Source organism: Scardinius erythrophthalmus, assembly GCF_964197995.2.
Source record: "Scardinius erythrophthalmus genome assembly, chromosome: 16".
Taxonomy (NCBI): domain Eukaryota; kingdom Metazoa; phylum Chordata; class Actinopteri; order Cypriniformes; family Leuciscidae; genus Scardinius; species Scardinius erythrophthalmus.
In genome coordinates this window covers 26,036,147-26,056,435 of record NC_138236.1, presented here as the reverse complement: position 1 = coordinate 26,056,435, position 20,289 = coordinate 26,036,147, and the positions used below count along the sequence as shown (strand labels likewise).

Here is a 20,289-nt window from a genome sequence, read left to right as displayed (position 1 = left end):
TCTGAGCATTGCTGGCCCATTCATACTCACTTGCACATACAAACAAGTGTTTCATACATGTATATTGTGTGCCTGCACTGCATTCTGAATGTGCATGCAACTTCAACTTTTAATATATTTTAAAACAAAAAATACAATAACACTAATTAGTTACACTTTGGCTTTTAGACTTTTATTTAAATATGTGCTACACCAGAGAAGAAGCTGAGTCCGTTTTCTCAAGGTTTCTTCCTCATTCTAACATTGTAGGGAGTTTTCCCTTACTATAAGGAAAACAGAAGGAAAGGATGCTAATGTTTTATAGGAAGTTGAAAAATCATCAACAAGAGCTAAACTAATATAATGCTGTTAGTTCAACGATGACTTTTTTTCTCTGAACACACAGAGCAATGATGCTTTGAGATTTGCAAATATTACCATTTGCAGTTATTTGTTTTAATCTCAGATATTCTGTTCAAATTCAGAGATTCGCCAACAGTATAAACAAAACAATCAAAATCAATATCTCTTAATTTATACATCATCTGAAAGCTGAATAAATAAGCTTTCCATTGATGAATGGTTTGTTAGGATAGGCCGAGATACAACTATTTGAAAATCTGGAATCTGAGGGTGCAAAAAAATCAAGTTGTCCATTTATGTTCGCGATTATGCTGCATTCACTCACAAAAAATAATGTTTTATATATTTACGGTAGGAAATTTTCAAAATGTCTTTATGGAACATGATCTTTACTTAATATCCTAATGATTTTTGGCATAAAAGAAAAATCAATAATTTTGACCCATACAATGTATTGTGTATATATACATAACTTTTTATTGTTAGTAATATTTTAAGATAAACATGTACTGCGTTGAAGATTGATTATCCATACTTAATTTTTTTTGTTGAAAAATCATGTCACGTTGTATCAAATACATCAGGCTTAAGTTTTGAGGAATGTTTATTGATTATGATTATTTGTACATTTTTCAATCATCAATGAATTTGCATTGCATTTACAGTATGTTTTCCAATACAAGCTTTGATCATAAAACTAAGCATTTAAATATCATCTTTCTAAGACATATTATTGGGAGATATAGAGTGACAACCGATAGCTATGCATTTTAAAAGGTCTGCTATAATCTGCACCAAATTGCATATTTTTTTGCTCAGGTTGGGCCTCTGAATAAAATGTAGGTTCATTTATTTTATTTTCTCCTTGAATATGAGCTCCTATATTATATTATGATCCATAAGGACGTATCAAATGATACTGATCTATTAAATGATACTCATTTATGATGAACAAAAACACAAATCTTTTTTATTAAGATTTTGTGTAAGGTTCTTTAAACTGTTCCATTTTTAAAAAAATAGATTAAATTATTTCATATATCAGGGTAGCAGGGTTAATGATTATAAATATAATACATGTTAATAATTGAATCAGTCTATGGTCATTGAATTGTAAGCATCATATCCACTTGGTCAACAAGCTATAGCATTATTTTCACTGAATACTTTACTATTATTCAAGTAATTATATGTTATTTAACATTTATTTAACAAGTACCAGTCTTTACAGTTTAGGCTACTCTATAACGAAGGCTGACAGAGATGTCTCAGATGTAGAAATGTGCAAAAGAAACATTAGATTCTCATAAACCTCAGAGCTGGCCTAGATTCAGTCACATTAGCTAACACAACATTGCTGATAACAACCTTGTTACAGTGATTACCAGTCTGTGCTGGTAATTATGTTTAGTCTTTCAGTGAGTCAGCCACTGCTTTGTTTCCCTAGGACACATAGTATCAATAAAAACACAGCCATGAGAATTATATGCAACACTGAGGGCCTGGGAAATAAGTCCAGTTTCGGTCTGCTCCATATTTGATGCATTTTACATGCGGTACATTAGATCATCAAACAGACAGACAGACAGACCACTAGATAGACAGATCGGAGCGATGCAATAGAACTGGCATTGAATGTTTCCCCAAATTTATTGAACAGTTCTTAATAGAACCACTTTATTAGCATGGGTAATATTTGAATAATCTGAAGAACAGACAGACAGACAGACAGACAGACAGACAGACAGACAGATAGATAGATATGACCCAAATTAAAATAAACAAAGGGCTGTATGACGCAAAACTCTGTGTCAGCAAGATGAGTCAGTTGAAAACACAGAAGTAAAAGATTGAAACTTTCAATCTCTGAAGGGAATTGCTTGTGGTAAATACAGTTATTAATGTACAGTAAAATTAATTTACAAATTAAAATGTCAAATGAACATATTAAAAAATGTTGAGGGTTACAAATAATAGAAACTATAGTCGTGCCTAACAACGCCCCTTAGCTGTTCTAAATCCACTGTAAAACACGGCTTCAAGGGGCTTATTGCTTTTATAAAACGGTTACTCCATAAAAATATTCATTTTAATATTTATTTTATTCATAAAATAAACTCCAGCAACAAAAACTATAACGTTATAACACATTTATTCCTCCGCCAAATTCAATGTAGTTCCAAAGAGGTTGCTAAGCAACACATGCAGCAACAAAGAATCACAAACACAAATTGCTCAGTAATACTAATGTAATGCGGTCACATGTGTATGTTTGTTGACGGCTTCGAACGCGGCTCAATCAGAATCAAGGACTGGATCTATCCGTTTTATAACAAATATTTTACCCTGACCCTAATCTGTCTACATGTAATAGGAGTCCAATGATATATTACACAGTCAGGGAGCAACACGTTCCTAGTCAAATCCAGGTTGACGTTAACGGTCGAGGAGGATTACATGTGCCTAGACAAGCTTTAAAGGGATTGTAGGGAAAATAAAGTAAACACACTATGTATTAGATACTGTTTATCTTTTAGACAAGAATTATATATATATATATTCTGCATCCCGCAGATTGGCTCCCCCAGCTGAGTTATTGTTAGAAAGAGGAACATTGTTTGTGGGAGTTTTTCCTTAATACAAGGAAAACAGAAGGATGCTAATGTTTTAAAGGAAGTTGAAAAATCATCTAAAGTTAAGTTTATGCCGTCATTTCAAGGATGCCTTTACCCCTCCTGAACACTCTGGTAGGACAATATGCTTTGAGATTTGCAAAGGAATCCCATTTGTGCCAATAAAAAAATAAACATAACTTTTCCAGAAACTGAAAATAGCTTTTAATTAGGTCATTGTAGGTAGAAATAATTTCACCCCAGTGTGTTTTTGTGGATGACAAAGCCTTTCTGGTCTGCTGTGACTCAGAAGATCCTGCATGTAAACCTGATGAAAACCAGATGATCTTAGTTTTCTTTTTATGAGAATTGTTGCAACATTTGAATTGTCTGGCTGGGCTGGAGAAATTCTAACAAACAACATTTTCATGGGCTCTATTAACATGCAACATTTCAACATTTTCATCATTATATGTCATCTGTGCCAGTCAGATGAGTAAGAAGATTTCGGAGCAACTTTGCTCACAATCACGAAATTCAAGGTCAGGAATGGAAAACCAGTGTATATTTTTCCTGAATAGGCTACACTCCCACCCTTTACACTTTTTCAGAGGTTTATTTGAGGCCTTTTCCGCAAAGCAGCACAACACAATAGATAGCAAGCAATGATTTATGCTTCAAACAGAACAAAACCCAAACAATGCAGGATTCATTAACTGTGTGAATGATAAGTTAAAGCTGACACAAAAATACAACTAGAACAGAAACTGTGCAATTGAGACACAATAGAATTGTGTTCAATATATTTTTCTACACAAGCTTAATGAATAAGCGCATTATATTTTATTTATTTCATAGAAGTACTCTATACATTTTTAGACCCTTGAGCATAAATACTGTCAAATCTACAAGTGCGGTATAATAATTATTCAGCTGACTGAATAAACAGAGAAAATCATCTATGACCAAAGACTGAATAACACAACTTAAGATGGTCTATTTGAAGGGAATGGTGAGTTCAAGAACAAAATCAACAAGTTCTTCTCAAATCCATGTGAAATGAATGAAAGATGAACATTACAAGCACTAAAACAAGCTTTAACAGGAAGTACAAAAAAGCTAACACATAATAGATGATCATATTTAAATTAATGCACTAATGTAATAGGCTATTTATTAAGTGGCATGTCTCTGCACTGCCTGAGAAATCAAAAGAGAGGATATAATGGGATTCTAATGTTGTAGATGAAGCTTGAAAATCATCCATAGTTTCTAAATGAACACCTGATGCTTCAAATATCAGTCAGCTCATGGAAAGTATGTTGACAAAGAACAATGATGCTCAACATTTGTAATCTGGCATTTGCTAGTATCAAAATCTCTATAAAAAATTACATTTTAATGATCAGAGCTAATGCTCCTTTATACCAGCTAGGATCAAGACCATTGAGGTCATCAAAAACTTCAAAAACATTCAAATATATCCTCAGACAAAAACGAGTTTAAGAATACACAAACTGAATAGCATTCGTAGTAATATTTTGCTTCGGCCTACAGGATAGAATTTGCGCAAAATACTGCATACTTCTGTTCAAATTATTTTCGGTTACAAAAATATATTTAACTTCTTTAGCAGGTAAATATATTTAGATCTTGATTGCATACACTTTTATAAGTAACTTTGTTCGTGTGTAATGTGTGTTTAGTGAGTAGTCAGGGACTGTATATCCGTGTCAGAGCCGAACAGCTCTTTGTATAGCGGAGGGAAGAGGGAATGCACCGTGAGAGGGTAAAGCTGCCGAAACCATCGCAGTTTCTCAATATGCAGCGCACACAGAGACTTCAACACCGGCACTCTTTGATACAGCTGGAATCATACAAAAACACAACATTACCAGTTAAAATCCATTCCAGCTAATATAATTCCTCACTTACTCCATCTCTTTTACCTTATGCAGCAGACTCTCCTGATTGTCTCTGTGCATGATGTGACTAAGGGCAAGCTCCACATCTCTCCTTACTTTCTGCACTCTTTCTCTGTCTTCCAGACATGGTCGATCTACTCAAAAATGTAGAGAAAGAACGAGAAATTAAGCCAATCCTACTTTAAAGTCAGAATTTCTGCAGTTTTACTGCGCTCACCTGCATTGATGAGGACCAGGGCAGTGAACACCGCCATCTGCTGTTCAGTCAGTCTCAGCGCACACAGATTGTGAGCAAAGTCAAATACAGCAGCTATTAGATCGCCACACGCTGAAGAACAAACGGATGCAAAAGCAAAGTTGTACAATGATTGATAATAGATTAAGAAACTGAATAATATCCTTTTTGTAAGAGAAATGCACTCAATTGTATTGAATGTGCACTTGTAGTGTATAAAATCTTAAAAGTATATTTTTAAAAAGCCATACTTACATCTAATATGATATGAATGAAATAAAAGGTCAAATAAATGTACTTAAACAGAGCACACTTTACTTTTAATTATTTTTTGTCGTGCTTATTTCAAGTGATTTACATACTAAAGAACCTAAATTACAAATGACATAAATTACAATTTCACCTTTATTTGATATTACTGTGAAGATCATGTTCTGTTTTACAGACCTTTAGTTTGCATTTCATTGTTTCCCTGTTTTGTTCCTGCTTCCTTTGTTCCCAAGGCTGTGTCCGAAATCACCCTCTGTACCCCTAAATAGGCCACTATTTGAGCAGACTGTGTGTCCGAAACCATAGTGGACGTTATTGAGTGTTCTCATTCAATCCCATAATGCACCACGATAACGAGTGTACAACTGATGAACTTTCAACAGCTAGAGAATACCCACAATGCACTGTGAGAGTCACGCACTGAATGAATTCCCACGTCTTGCCAGAAGATGGCGCCAGCAGCTGAATCATCAATCGATTTTCCAAACTGCTGGTCCAATGTGGGTAATATAATACACAGGTATATAAATTCCTTTTTAATCGATTATTAAATTGTTTAATTACTGTTTAAATACATAGTTTCCATGACAGAGTTCAAGATAAAACTATTCATTACTACAGGAGCTGCCAGTTTGCTAAGTTTCAAATGATTATTAAACAGCAAGCACAAACTATGCAATAGCGGCAGCCCTTCCGACGCACTCAGTGTCCGAATCCACTCACTCGTTTCCATACACTCCTTCAAGGGAACTATATTATTGGAGGAAAGTCGGGAATAGTGAATGAGTGTATAGTGGGTGATTTCAAACACAGCTCATGGTTTGATTGTGCCCTTGTTTGTTGCTATGGTTACTGATTTCCTCGTGCACCTGTTTCTTGTTCAGTTTGTTTTCCTCTGTGTATTTAAGGTGCAGTTTACACGACACTCTTTTCAAGGTAAAAAGCGTTTTGGTTGCTCTTTTACACGACAACAGCGTTTTGGGGGCCTGAAAACTTCTGTTATTTTGGGTTGCTCCTTTGTTATTTGTTTGTTATCAGTAATTTCTGTTCATGTATCAGTAAAGCTTCATGTATTAGTTTAGTTTGGGGATGTTTGCAGGCCTGTACGTATGTGGGAACGTGTCTTTAATATTTTGTGCTTGTGTAAACTACAAAAATGCAAATTTGTGTAAACAGTGATATTATGCGCATGCTTATTACGTGTTCAGTCCATTGGCACGTGGTTTTTCTTAACAAAGTGACATTGCCAACTACTGGTCTGGCAGCATAATATAATATCTTTGGTCGTTTTCGCGGATCCATGTGAACGGGGATCGTTTTGACAACGTTGTCATCTGCACGCGAAAAACGCAAAGGATAAACTTCTCCGTTTTAGTACATAATTGTTGTGTAAATGTACCCTAAGCCCTCAGTTTAGTTCTCTATGATCGTTGGAACGCTAGTTCTGCTGTAATTGTGATCCTTTACTCTTACTTCCTTGCCTGCACCATGACAATTACATTTAAAGTTAATAGATTTTAAATGTACTAGATTGCCACTCCATCATTAAAAATGTGTCATTTCAAATATATTTAAATACATTAAAGTATATTTTATCCATCTGTTCTCCAAACTGCTTTATCCTCTGTAAGGTTGCAGAAGAATATTTTAGTTTACCATAAATTCTTGTCAGTACATTTGGTGGTACCATATATTTAATCATATTTCAAAGACAATAAAATTATGAAATGCCATAAAGATTAACTTAAGTCCTACTTAGTTGGGTCAAAATACATATATATATATATATATATATATATATATATATATATATATATACATTTTCCATTTAATTGCAATTAACATGCAATCAAATGTCCAAAAACATTACATTCAATTCAGATTTAAGGATATTCTTGTAAAGTACATTATTTCCTAATAAGTTTTTTTTTAATGTATCCTTAAATTTACTAATTTTTTAGGGATTAGACAAATATGATTAAATACAGGTTGGTAAAAACATGCTGACAAATCATGCTCTTACACTGGAAGTCTAAGGGTGATCGCTGTAGACCAAAATATTCCTTTAACTCACCGAGAGATTTGAAAAGTTCTGTTCCTGCAAATTTGCCGTCAAAAAATACTGTGTTGTTTTCTGTGTTAAACATCCGACTCATTCGAACCAGAACCACTTCCATTGACCCTAATAAGAAAGAGAGAAAGGCACGCACAGAAGAAAGTAGAGAGGAGAGAGCAAAATGCACAGAATTATAGAACGAGGAATGAGAAAGAGAAAGAGACAAAGCCAGAAATGACAGGTTTTGAGAGATGAAAACAGGACAAAGAGAGAGATTAGAATTCAACTGCTGTAAACCTTACCAGTCTTAATCAATCAACTATTATGTTTTACAGAAAGATATATCTCACCACTCTTGAGGAGAGCAATTTGATCATTCTGACAAAGCTGACGGAATCCTGGGATACGTTTAGCAAATTCCACCACATACTGAACGGCATCGGTCAACCTCACCGCACAGTGCTGCCACATCTCATCCACCGACTTCAGACACAGGACAGAGAGAGAGAGAGAGAGAGAGAGAGAGAGAGAGAGAAAGTGAGAAGGGAGGGAACTGTGTTGCACACACTACAAGTCAAAAGTTTGGCTGATGTTTTTGAATGAAGTCTTAAGGCCTGATATTCTCGCTGCAAAGTTCTTCATTCTTTACCCAGGGGTGAAAAGAAGATTTAAAATGTTACACTGTTTGCAAACATCCCGATGCCAATGCTGTTGGTATTAGTATTTAAATATGTGATGCATGCTATTTTCTTAATAAAACAAAAAACACACAACAAAATGGCAGAAATTTCCAGGAATTCCAGGCCATCTCCAAATCTGTAAAGGCTGTGTATGAGCGATCATAGAGATGTGGATATGTTTGCAATTCGGCACTCCAGTGTATTCGTGTTTTTACTCTTGTCTGATCTGGATCGTCATAGACCAATGGCAGTTCATAAGTGTTTAACAGTCGGCTTGAAGTTTAATAAAAAGTTTGCAGGTTTCGAAACAAACTCAAAACACTTAGTTTGACCAGATTTTGTTTGAAATGGCATCACACCAATTCATTCTTCGATTTAGCTTGAAGTAAATCGGGGCCTTAATGGTAAAAAAGATGTGCAATTATTTTTCACAATTGTGAAAGTATTTCTTCATCTTCATTGCAACTTTTTTTCTTGTAATTGTGACTTTATATTTTACAACTGCCATTTTATTTCTTGTAATTGCGAGATTGATAATTTTTCACGAGTGGTAATTTTTTCTTCTATTAGATCAGAAAGAGGAATGTGTGACTACTGCTACAGTGTTTCACATGGTCATCACAGTAAAGCCCAAAGTATAATTCGGTTTTATGTGTTTGTTAGTTGTCACATGTACGCAGCCCATTGTTCCACAGCTTAAAAAGAAACTGATGAGACGGCAACAACGATGGACAGCCACGTTTAGCTGGGGTTAAGAGATACAACTCAATTTTAAATGAGTACAAAGATATTTTATTGGTCATGACTTCTGGAGAGAAATAGCACAGATACTGGACGCTTGAGTCCAATTCACACTGCGCTGACAGACACCAACCAATGTGGACAATCACTAGATTACAGTACTTCACTTCTCATACATTCCCCAAGCCAAAAAACACAGATTTAACGTGTTCAATGGGCAAAAACAAGCACTGACCAGCGGCAACAGACACCGACCGGGGTAACACACTGATCCGACAAAACCCGATGAAGTGTCTGTTGGTGCGAATTGGCATTTAGCGTACATGTAAAAAAACAGATGTATACTTTGGGATTTACAGTTTTGCTAGTTATTTATTAGAGTAAAGGACATGTACTTTGCTCTGGTAAGCATGGATCTCCTCCCTGCTGAAAACCTTCCATCTGAGAGCCTGCAGTTCCTCCGGTCGATACTGAGTCGTCTCTCTGTGAGAACGTACGATACTTGCAGAGAGCTCCTCTGTCAAAAATCACACAAAAAGAGACACGTTAATCTGAATGCACGTCATTCCGACACAACATAGTTCAACAAAGTTCCTAACCCTATTAAACCACTTCATTCCACCACATAGCACACATGACATTTTAAAAATGTGCTAAACTGCTTGCGGTTCTCACCTATGTGCAGTGAGGTCGGATAGGAAAAGAACGAGCTCTCAGGGTCAAAAGGACGAAACCCCATTTCGCTGCCGCTCATGTTCAGAATAGTCTCTGGTGTAGACCTTGTAGAGTCATATCCTGAAAGATAGAAAAGAGAAAATGCTAATCAACAATATCTCATGAGATTTCTAGATGAAAATTAGGTCACAATTGAACTTATGGTAGTCTTAACTACTATGTACCTAAAAGACTATGTACTGTGTATCTAAATTTTACTTTGGGAAATTCACACAATTATTGCTAGTGAGTTTGAGGTATGGTTGCGTTTAGAAATAAGGGTGCGAGTGCAACTGTCAAACATGTCCGTCTAGTTTTTGTTTACATCAAAAAACTATGGAAAAGTGTGTGAACGGCCCCAAAGGGTAGGGTTAAGGCCCGGGTCTACTTTCCACGTTCCGTTCCGTTGCCTTTCACAATACACTCCTTTGGCCTTGAGTGTGGAAAGATGCGTTTGGCACGTGGCACTATCTAGTGGACTTTGTTTTCAAGTGCTCAAGTCACTCGCACATGCACTGATGTACACACCATCCGTGCGGTCACAAAAATTGGGCTGTACGCAGACAGTGTGCGTGGATGTCTGTGGACCCTCCTGATGACGATAACTTCTGCGGACCCTCCTGATGACAGTGAGCGGACCGTTGCAGGCTTTAGGGTTAGGAGTAGGGGATTAGGCCAATTCACACTGCACCAACAAACTCCGACCAATGGGAACAGACACTTCGTCTGGTTTTGTCAGATCACTGTGTTACCCCTGTTGGTGTCTGTTGCTGTTGGGAATGTCTGTGAAGTGACATACTGTAATCTGGTGATTGTCGACGTTGGTCGGCGTCTGTCGGTTTAGTGTGAATTGGCCTTTAGAGTTAGATTTTGGAGAAAGGGTTTGGGTTACAGTTAGGGTAAAATTAACAAATGTTAATTAAATGCAAGTACTTTAAATGCAATTACGATGCAACAACGTCATATCGTTCATATTTAAGTATATTGTATCAAATGGTTAAGTACATATTAGTTAAGACCACCTAATATAAAGAGTGACCGAAAGAGTAATTCCATCAGTGTTAAATACAATTATTTGGGAGAATTTCTCACCTCTACCTGCTGACAAGCTGTTGCTCTCACCTCTCCTGTGGGAAACCCTGTAGGCCAAACTCTGAGCCTGGGCCTCGCCTATGCGACACTCCAGGTATGGATGTACCTCCGGTGGGCAGCCTGGCAGTTCAGGCTCTACAGAATAAGGGTAGGCTTGAGGTAGAGGCGGGATGAGATGTGATGTCTGTTCTCTGGGCTCTTTGCCGGATCGGTAGGCTGGGAGAGACTGAGGCTCTTGGACTGAGTTGGCCTGAAGACGCTGCTGTTGTCGATGTCTCTCGACTTCTGCAAACAGCGAGTCTCTCTGACGCTTGGACATGCGGCCAAACTTCACCGCTGAGGGAGACGAGAAAACATCACTACAATTAATTATTGCATTCATGCATAAAATGAGTATCAAAATTGTATTTCTATATCATTCCAATAAATCATCCTTTCTGACCATCGCGACTCATCCCCTGAGCGACACATTTTTTGAGGCGGCAGCTCTGGCAGCGGTTACGGCTGGCGCGGTCGATGGGGCAGTTGCTCTGCCTGGAGCACGAGTACTGCACGCTGGAGGACTGACTTCTGCGGAAGAAGCCCTGTAGAGGAAGAGAGAGAGAGAGAGAGAGAGAGAGAGAGAGAGAGAGAGAGAGAGAGAGAGAGAGAGGTGGGCGAGGTGTGGAACAATTAGGCAGAATGTGCTAAAGAAATATTTGACATTAGTAAAGTAATTTTCTTTTTCTTACCTTGCAGCCCTCACAAGTGATGACTCCATAATGAACCCCTGAAGACTTGTCTCCACAGATCTTACATGGGATCACCTCAATCTGAGCTAAAGACACAAGCAACACAACATCAAAACTGAGATTAAAGCCGTGATCATGTGCTTTAACACAAATGTGTAGAACTGTCACAGTTGATTTAAATCATTCCTGATGCTATTCATCAGATTACAATCCTAGCCAGCAGAGGGCTATAAAGCCCACTAAAATCAGTTCAAAAGTTCCAGTTTGGGGTAAGTTTTTTTTTTTCAGCAAGGATGCATTAAATCATTGCATTGCATTGATCAACAGTGACAGTAAAGACATTTATGATGTTGCAAAATATTTATATTTCAAATACATGCTGTTCTTTATATTCATTAAAGAATCCTAAAAAAAATTGTATCATGGTTTTAAAAAATGTAGACATTTAAAATTCAGTATTAACATCAACACAATAAAAAGTGTTTCTTGAGCAGCAAATCAGCATATTAGAATGATTTCTGAAGGATCATGTGACATTGAAGACTGGAGTAATGATACAAAAAATTCAGCTTTGCCATCACAGGAATAAATTACATGTTACAGTATATCAAACAGTTTATATATTAAATTTGTATATTATTTGACAATATTATTAATATATTAATGTTTTACTGTGTTTTTGATCCAATAAATGCTGCCTTGGTGAACAAAAGACACACACACACGTTAGGTTTACATGATTTATGGGGACTTACCATATACATAATGTTTTTTATACTGTACAAACTGTATATTCTATCCCCTATCCATCACAGAAAACTTTCTGCATTCTTACATTTTCAAAAAATATCACTGAGTTATGATTTATAAGCAGTTTTCCTCATGGGAACCAAAAAATGTCCCCATAAGGACTGGGATTTCAACATTTTGCCCCCATAACATAAGGTTTACCAGGACCACACACACACTCTTTTGAGTGGTTGAAGATGTGCATTGATGCTTTCAGATTTAAAAATGGCCAGAAAATAAGTGCTACAATTTCTGAATCGGTATTCTGTGATGAATGGATAGACTGATTAAAATGAACTAATGAAACAGTGGATGATTGGTTCTTTTGTAGTAGATGCCCTTAAGTGTATTTGCAGTTAAATGTACACATTCACAGTATACAAGGGTATAAATACACAGGGGTATAAATACACAAACATCCTGAAACACAAACACACACTGGTTTTGTAACAGACTAAAGATTATCCCTGAAAGCCACATTAAGAAATCCTAATCTAATGAACAGAGAGAGAGAGAGAGAGAGAGAGAGAGAGAGAGATGAATGTACATTTGTACATCAATGAAGGAGAGGAAAGGGAGAAGTATGAATGAATTCTACTGTGGTACAATGTACTCTCTTAAAAATAAAGAATCCAAAAAGAGTGATTTTGCAGTGATGCCATAGAAGAACCATCCTGGTTTCCCAAAAGAACCTTTCAGTGAACAGTTCTAAAAATAACCATTTTCTTTTTTTAAAGAATGGAACCATTTTCTTCTTTTTGTGGAATGAAAAGGTTCCATGAAGGTTAAAAGTTATTCTTGATGCCAATAATGAACCTTTATTTTTAAGAGTGGTACACACACATGCAGCCTACACATTTGTTTAATGTTGCGAAATGGTGTATATTGGTGTCTTTAGTTAGCATACTAAGCTAATGATATTTTCTTTCCCCAAAATGTAATAAAAAACACTATTTAGTATGTTTGTTACATTGTTTTCCTCACAATGAATGTTGGCTGGTCCCTGTTATGTACTGTAGGTGATTTTAGATTTTACTATCCTACTGGGGACATTTGTCCCGAAAATGTAGGAAAAACCTGACACGCAGACACAGATACACACCTACATTTGCAAAAGGAAAGTGAGATTATTGTGTATTTAACAATAATATCAGAAACACAAAATGCAAAGGCATGCATCTTAAAATCCATTAGTGCTTTAAGTTGCAATGCAGCGGAAGTAGTGACAGATCTTTTCTTCCCTGTTGTGACATAAATTCAAGATTGCAGAATTTTCAAGATTGAAACAGATTATCGAAAAAAATAAAATAAATTTAGGACGGGAGTTTGGTTTTAATTGTGAGCTTGCAGTCAATTCTAAGACAGAGACGGGTTTATGCAGACTGACTGAAGAAGTCCAGCATATGTCACCAGAGACACATCTGTCATTTCACCTGAAGATCCAATTATGGATCTTCAGGTATCCATTTTGATGAACAACATATGCATTGATGAATCGTTCACAATAAGATCAATAATATTCATGTAGAAAATAGATTTCTTTCAGATGTTCTTATTTTTATTTCATGCCATCTTTACTGTTCTGCTCTGGAGTTTTGTCTCAGAAGACATATGTGGCATGTTTGCAGGTTCTTAAGCTGTAAGTAAAAAAGTATTCTGTACGTGAGTGTGTGTGTGTGTGTGTGTGTGTGTGTGTGTGTGTGTGTGTGTGTGTGTGTGTGTGTGTGTGTGTGTGTGTGTGTGTGTGTGTGTGTGTGTGTGTGTGTGTGTGTGTGTGTGTGTGTGTGTGTGTGTGTTTGTGTGTTTCAGTCAAAATGACAGTAAATCTAACCACTTATTTCTTGGAATCCAGAAATGTGTGTGTGGCTAAGTAATGTGGTCACATCGTCCAGTACCAAGGAACATGAGTCCTCTCCATCAAAAGCATGCACACACACACACACACACACACACACACACACACACAGACACACACACAATGCACGCATACAGGTGGGAGAAAGTGTACAGGAGGAAGTGAGTGGGAGAATGATACAAGGTTAAAGTTCATAGCGGATACTCCACGGAGGCATATTAAAACATTAAAAAACAAATAATAAAAAGTTGTAAAAAGGTTTTAACTAATGGGCTTATACTTGAAATTGTTAACCAAGGGTCATTTTTAATCCTAGCTTAATGTAAAGCTGCGAGTAAATTTTGTGCAGTAGTGGGTCATTTCATTTTGCTCAAATACCAACCACTATGGTGAGCAACCTGTATCTCGAATTACATTTGTAGACAAGATATAGAAGCAAAAACACACTTCAATACATTAACATCTTGATGAAAGGAACATGCCAGTGCAGGTCAGATTGTGCTCTGTCGTCCAGATGCACATTCATTGTGTCAGTGGTGTCTTAAAACAGCAACAATTCTCTCTTATGTGAATTGAGTCTGGTTCACTGTGCATTTTGTGCATTGCTTATAATGTAATTATAAACAGAAATTCCTCTAGATTCACTTTGATATTGCGCAATTTTAAATAGTTGTCAATGTAGCACAACAAAGTCGTGGTTATAGGTGTCAAGTGAATTATCAGTAGACATCAACATTTGGTGCAGCTACGAAAAAAAAACATCACCCCAAAAAACAAAAGTGTGAATGGAAAGTTCACTGAAACCATAATGGAAGTTGACCTAAAGGAGACCAAATTTCACTTTCAGTGCCAGGAACCATGCAAATCAGTGGTTCTCAACCAAGGGGCCCCGCTAGGGGACCTCAGCAATATTCCAAAGGGGCCTCAAGATGGCTTAAAATTATCCCAAGACATATGGTAAAAGGTTAACAAAAATTGTACTGTTGATTAAAATGCTAAATTTGGTGTTACATTGTGGGTGTAAATGAATAGGCTTGGACTTAGTGCTGGTAACCCAATGTACAGGACAATAAAAATATTCATGATTCTGAAGCTGAAAATACAGAATTTTGTAATTTAGACGAATATGCTTTCACTCGGTCACTCACTAGATATATTTAAAATAATGTAAGCCAGTTTTCACTGGTAACTGGTAGACATTTGGCATTATCAGGACCCACAAATATTCCCTCATTGCATTATTATACATTATACGCAATATTATATATAGTAGTTTCATGTAGTACACTAAAACTGTGAAAAGTAGATTTTTTTCTCACACAGTAATTTTTAATTTGGGGGAACTATCCAAGGTACATATTGTCACTATCCATGATACATATTGATGCATTTTTGTATTGCGATATATTGTAACATGATATATTGTTACACCCCTAGTCGCAATAATATAAAATAAGGAATAAAGTCATTCAGTCATCAGATAATTAATTATTGTTCTGCAGAAAAAAATATACTTACACTGTTACACACCTCGGGTCGTTAGCAACCCAATACAATTTTTTCAAAAATAGAATGTGGAATTCTTTTATAATTTTATACTTTTTTTCTTGTTATATTGTTTATAATAAATTGATTGAGGAATACTAAGAAGGTTGATGTCTAACTTTAAAAAATGAATGAGGAGGAGGGTAGTGAATGACATCCCGGGTCACTAAAGACCCGAGGTATGCATTTAAGGGTTAAAACACAACAAAACAAGCTTTAACATTAGCAAAATAACAAAACATCTGGATATTTGCAATTTTAGTTCACCCCAAATTTCTGGAATTCTAAAATGTAATTATTAAATAAAATAATGCTGTACACAGTGTATTTAAAGAGGGCTTTGTGAATGAATAATCAAACAAATGAATAAATGTTTTTAATATATTTTTTTCTTTTCATTCATTTGACTAGCCTGGATGCCGGCCGAACTTAGCCCCGCCCACAACATTTGAGGTCGGGAAGTTCGGTCTGGACTTGATCCGTTGTGGAGCAACTATGCTTGAACCAGAGCTGTTCGGACCAATCAAATTGTCAGGGCGGGCTTTATATACGATGATGGACAGATGATCAACAGTAACGTAATCATCCACGTCACAAAAGAGCGTGCATTTTCTTTCCTGGTTCGTTTGAAACACGCCCCTTAATCACAGCTCAATGGAGCAGTATCAGACTCACATTCTGACTAGAAACTGAGTTTGACGACGTCAGGCTAACATTTGACTAATTGAAGAGTAAAATGGTCAAATTGGCTGGTGGGCAATTTTTTATTTTTTTTATTTTTCGCTTTCCACCCTGGTTATCTCTTTCAGGGTTTCACATCGTTCATACTTTACTTTAATGCCCTTCAAAGCCCTCCCATGTGAAATGTTGCTAAACCCAGTTAAAAGTGGCCTTAACATGGTGCTAAAGAAGCCGTTAATTAGATAAGTATAGTGTGAACAGTCTACAACAATATTGGGTTCTCTTCTAGGCCATCTTATAATGCTAGAATGATCATATTTACATTCATAAAAAAGGTGATACAAGGTAAAGTGGAATCTGAATGTGTCATGTTAGTCTGACCTTTTCATGTCAGAAATGTAAGCTTCATTTAACGAGTTTTCCCACCTGGTCCATCAAAGCTCTTGCAGTGGGTGAATCAAAGAAGGGCATTTTTTCACAAAAACAAAAAAATCAAATAACACCTCATGAAAAAACAGGGAGATTCACCGAGACTGACTGAGACTGGGGGTATATTGAGTGTGAAGAGGTGGACATGAAGGTGTCAACCTCAGAGTCTTTTTAAGTGGTTTACTGGCTTCTCTTTCACTCTGACTTTCCCCTCTTGCATGCATTATCTTGCTTTTTATTTCCCTCTCTATCTCGCTCACAAAGGATGCGACTGCCAGTAATACGCTCTTTCATCTGTGTTTTTACTGCCAGGAATGTCTCCCCCCTTCCCCCCTGCCTTTTTCGTTCTCATCCTCTCTTCTCCCAATCCTCCCAAAGAAACTTCGGTGGAAATATTAATCTAAAACAGTACTCTTAAAAAACTTCTTCAAAACATCTCATATTTATTGTCTTAGTGGTGCAATATCATGCAACTAGATTTAATTAATCCTGTTTAAAAATTTATTGAATTTTTTTGGGGTATCATATTTGATACATCAGGCTTTTAAGACTCATATAGTATGATAAAGTGAGATTATGGCACTTATACTCAGAGGAAAAAAAATGCAAAACTTTATTCAGAGGCCCAAGCTGAGCAAGAATATGCAATTTGCTGCTTTATATGGCCAAAATGTAAGATGAATTTCTGATAGGTTGTAATGTAAATCATTGAGATTTTGATAACAGTATAGCAGAGTACTTACATAAAACACATATAATTATCAGTTGTAAGTCTATTTTGTAATAATATGTCTTAAGATATTTAAATGCTTAGATTTATGATCAAAACTGTGTTTTTTTTATTTGTGGGAGCAAAACATATAATGCAATATGCAATACAATGATGATTGAGAGATGCAAATAAACCTTCCTCAAAAGCCTGATGTATCATATTTGATAGTTACATTTTAACATGATTTTCAAATGATGTATGGATAATCAAGAATGTGTGTGCATAAGTAATTAGCGTGTGCATATTTCTGTGTCAGTGTGTGTTTATGTCACTGTGTCAAGGTAAGTCATGATTTGGGGCACAGAAGGAAACTCCTTGCAACTGTTTTTGCAAGAGTGTGGGTCTCGTGTCTGACTGTGAGTCTATGAGGGAGGAGTGAATGTGGGTTGACGTCCTGTGCATTGGATGCAATTTTAAGCCAGGTTTTTGAACCACTCACTTTAACTTAAATGAGTTTAATGACATAATCGCAATGCTGACTGACTGATGGCACCACGGAAACACGCATGCACAGTCCTTTTCACTATTGATTAACCTGAGCTGTGACGTGAAAGGCAACAGGCAATATTTGATTTACAATGTTCCAATAGTCCACTTAGGCTTTTATAAGCCCTAAAAACAGATACTTTATAAAATATAAAGACTTACAATCAGTGCTATTTTAGTATCATTTAAATATTTGTATTAATATCTTGAAATGGTTTTTATTTTTATTTTCTGTTATCATTTTAATTTCTTTGTGTTTTTGTAATGTTTATTAGTTTTTTTATGTCTATATAGTTTTTATAATTTTTTATTTAGATTTAGTTATTTTAGTACATCAACTTTAAATAAAAATGAGAATCGTTGCATTGGCAAGTTGGAATATAAATAAATATAAAGAGGGGTTTGTTTTTTACATTTTATTTTATTTCATTTAAAACTTGTTTTATTTCAAGTGACAAATGTTTTTTATGTTTTTAGTTTTGGTTAACTATAATTCTGTACTTACAATGTTACTTACTTGTATGTTTCTTGCAAAAAAAGTTAGAATATAAAGCTACTTTTGAATGGCCATTGTTGGAAAAAGATTAGATGCTGGCGGGCCGTGTTAATTTGGTATTAATGGACTAAGTGAATTTCCTGTTACTACGTATTGAAATAAAGCCAATAACAATAGACTTATATCTCCTGCCCTGCTTTCTTTCTCTCTCTCTTTCTTTCTTTCTTTCTTTCTTTCTTTCATCTGCAGTCTAAGAAAAGTCCATAAAAAAGGGAACAATGTACTGTTAATATGAAGTTCTTTCACAGGTGTTTTAACTGTATTTTGAATTGCACATTGCATTCTCAAACTCAAGGCCTGTAATCTAAACAAATAAACCTCTTTCTGGGTTCCTTGCATGTTTTCTATCCTTTTGTGTTTAAAATACTCTACCTACATGTTCACTTGCACACACAATCTCCAAATAAAGAGAAATATCTCCATATCGACAAAAAGCTTCTCATTCTCATTATATCTCTCTGAAACAAACCACATGCTGATAAAGAGAAAATTTCTCCTTTTCTCTTCTGCGCTATCTGTTCACCTAAACCACATGCTGATACAAACAAAAAAAAAGCCTTCACGTTTCTCATCTCTGCTCAGAGAAACTGATGAAAAATATACCAAAGAATAAAAAGAAAAAGAAATTAATGATTAGATAAAATCAAACTCCCAATCTAAAGAGATGAACATTATTAAGACTCTAAAAACACTTACACATTTTAGATAGAAATCATAATTAAAATAAGAATTAGAACACATAACAAACTATGAGCAGTCATAAAAACCCCACTGGTACTTACCACAGCTGAAGATCAGCATAAAGCGTTGCCTTATCCATATTCAACTAATTTAACAGCAGAACTAAAACTGAACAAAGTAGATTTACCTGTTGAAATGTACCTATTATACAATGCTGTGAGAGACTTGCACTTGTGATTGCATCTCTCAGATCATACATCTTTCCAGAAATGAAGATACTATCTCACCTATATATATATATATATAAATGACTGTAAGCAAGATGTAAGCTGTGATATGTCGTAAATGATTATCTTTGATGTACCACTGATAGAGGGACATTACATAAAACTATACCGCAACTTCAGTATTTAGGTCTGAAATGCCACTGGAAATGGTGCAGGTCTACTGCAGTTATATGATTTTTTTTTTTTTTTTTTTTTACTTTGAAAAATGTTGTAGTGAGTAAAAAAATAAATAAAAAAAATATCTCTTTGAGATACTCAACTAAAAAAAAACTAGAAAATTATGACGGTGAGAAGGATAAATTAGAGAAAGACGAGAGAAAGATCTATTTAACTTTTTTTTTCACAGAATAATCTCAAGATCAAGCGAAAAAAGGACGTGCAAATATAGAAAGAAACACTACACACTTTCAAATGACAACATTTTAATTCTTTAGGTCATGGAAATGAAGTGTCAAAAAATTCAATATCCTAAATAAAAACACTTAAATAAATAATAAATAAGCATTTTCTAGTGCAAAGTAACTAGAATAACACACTTGCAAATGCACAAAAGGCACTTATGGAGATTTTCCCCTGTCTTTCTTTTCTCTGTAAAGTAAGGGTGCACACTATTGCTGTAAACACAAACCCTACTAAGCACAGATGCCTCAACGGGCCATATCTAATAAAACTATTTTTATTAGTGTGCACCATTTTGCGCTGTAACGTTTATATTTGCGCCGGCTTTGAAATTAAGTGTATATGGACTTATTCTTCCGAACTGTCTGTAGTTGTCAGGAAAACACTATAACGCCCCAAAGACGCCGTTTT

At 35.7% G+C, this 20,289-nt stretch overlaps 1 protein-coding gene across 3 annotated transcripts in view; it reads right to left on the bottom strand.

The window, feature by feature from the left end:
* Positions 1-937: 937 nt before the first annotated feature.
* Positions 938-20,289, bottom strand: part of rorc (RAR-related orphan receptor C) — a 37,148-nt gene continuing 17,796 nt past the window's right edge. For 2 of the 3 annotated variants that reach the window (XM_081387774.1, XM_081387776.1), the window contains 10 exons: positions 11,399-11,484; positions 11,110-11,251; positions 10,668-11,003; positions 9,537-9,656; positions 9,257-9,378; positions 7,791-7,923; positions 7,459-7,566; positions 5,097-5,207; positions 4,904-5,013; positions 938-4,821 (listed from right to left, as the gene is read on the bottom strand). In XM_081387774.1, the coding sequence (XP_081243900.1) occupies positions 4,657-4,821; positions 4,904-5,013; positions 5,097-5,207; positions 7,459-7,566; positions 7,791-7,923; positions 9,257-9,378; positions 9,537-9,656; positions 10,668-11,003; positions 11,110-11,251; positions 11,399-11,484 (1,433 nt within the window). In that variant the 3' untranslated portion in view covers positions 938-4,656. The remainder of the gene's footprint in view (positions 4,822-4,903; positions 5,014-5,096; positions 5,208-7,458; positions 7,567-7,790; positions 7,924-9,256; positions 9,379-9,536; positions 9,657-10,667; positions 11,004-11,109; positions 11,252-11,398; positions 11,485-20,289) is intronic. The other variant, XM_081387775.1, reaches the window with a different exon arrangement.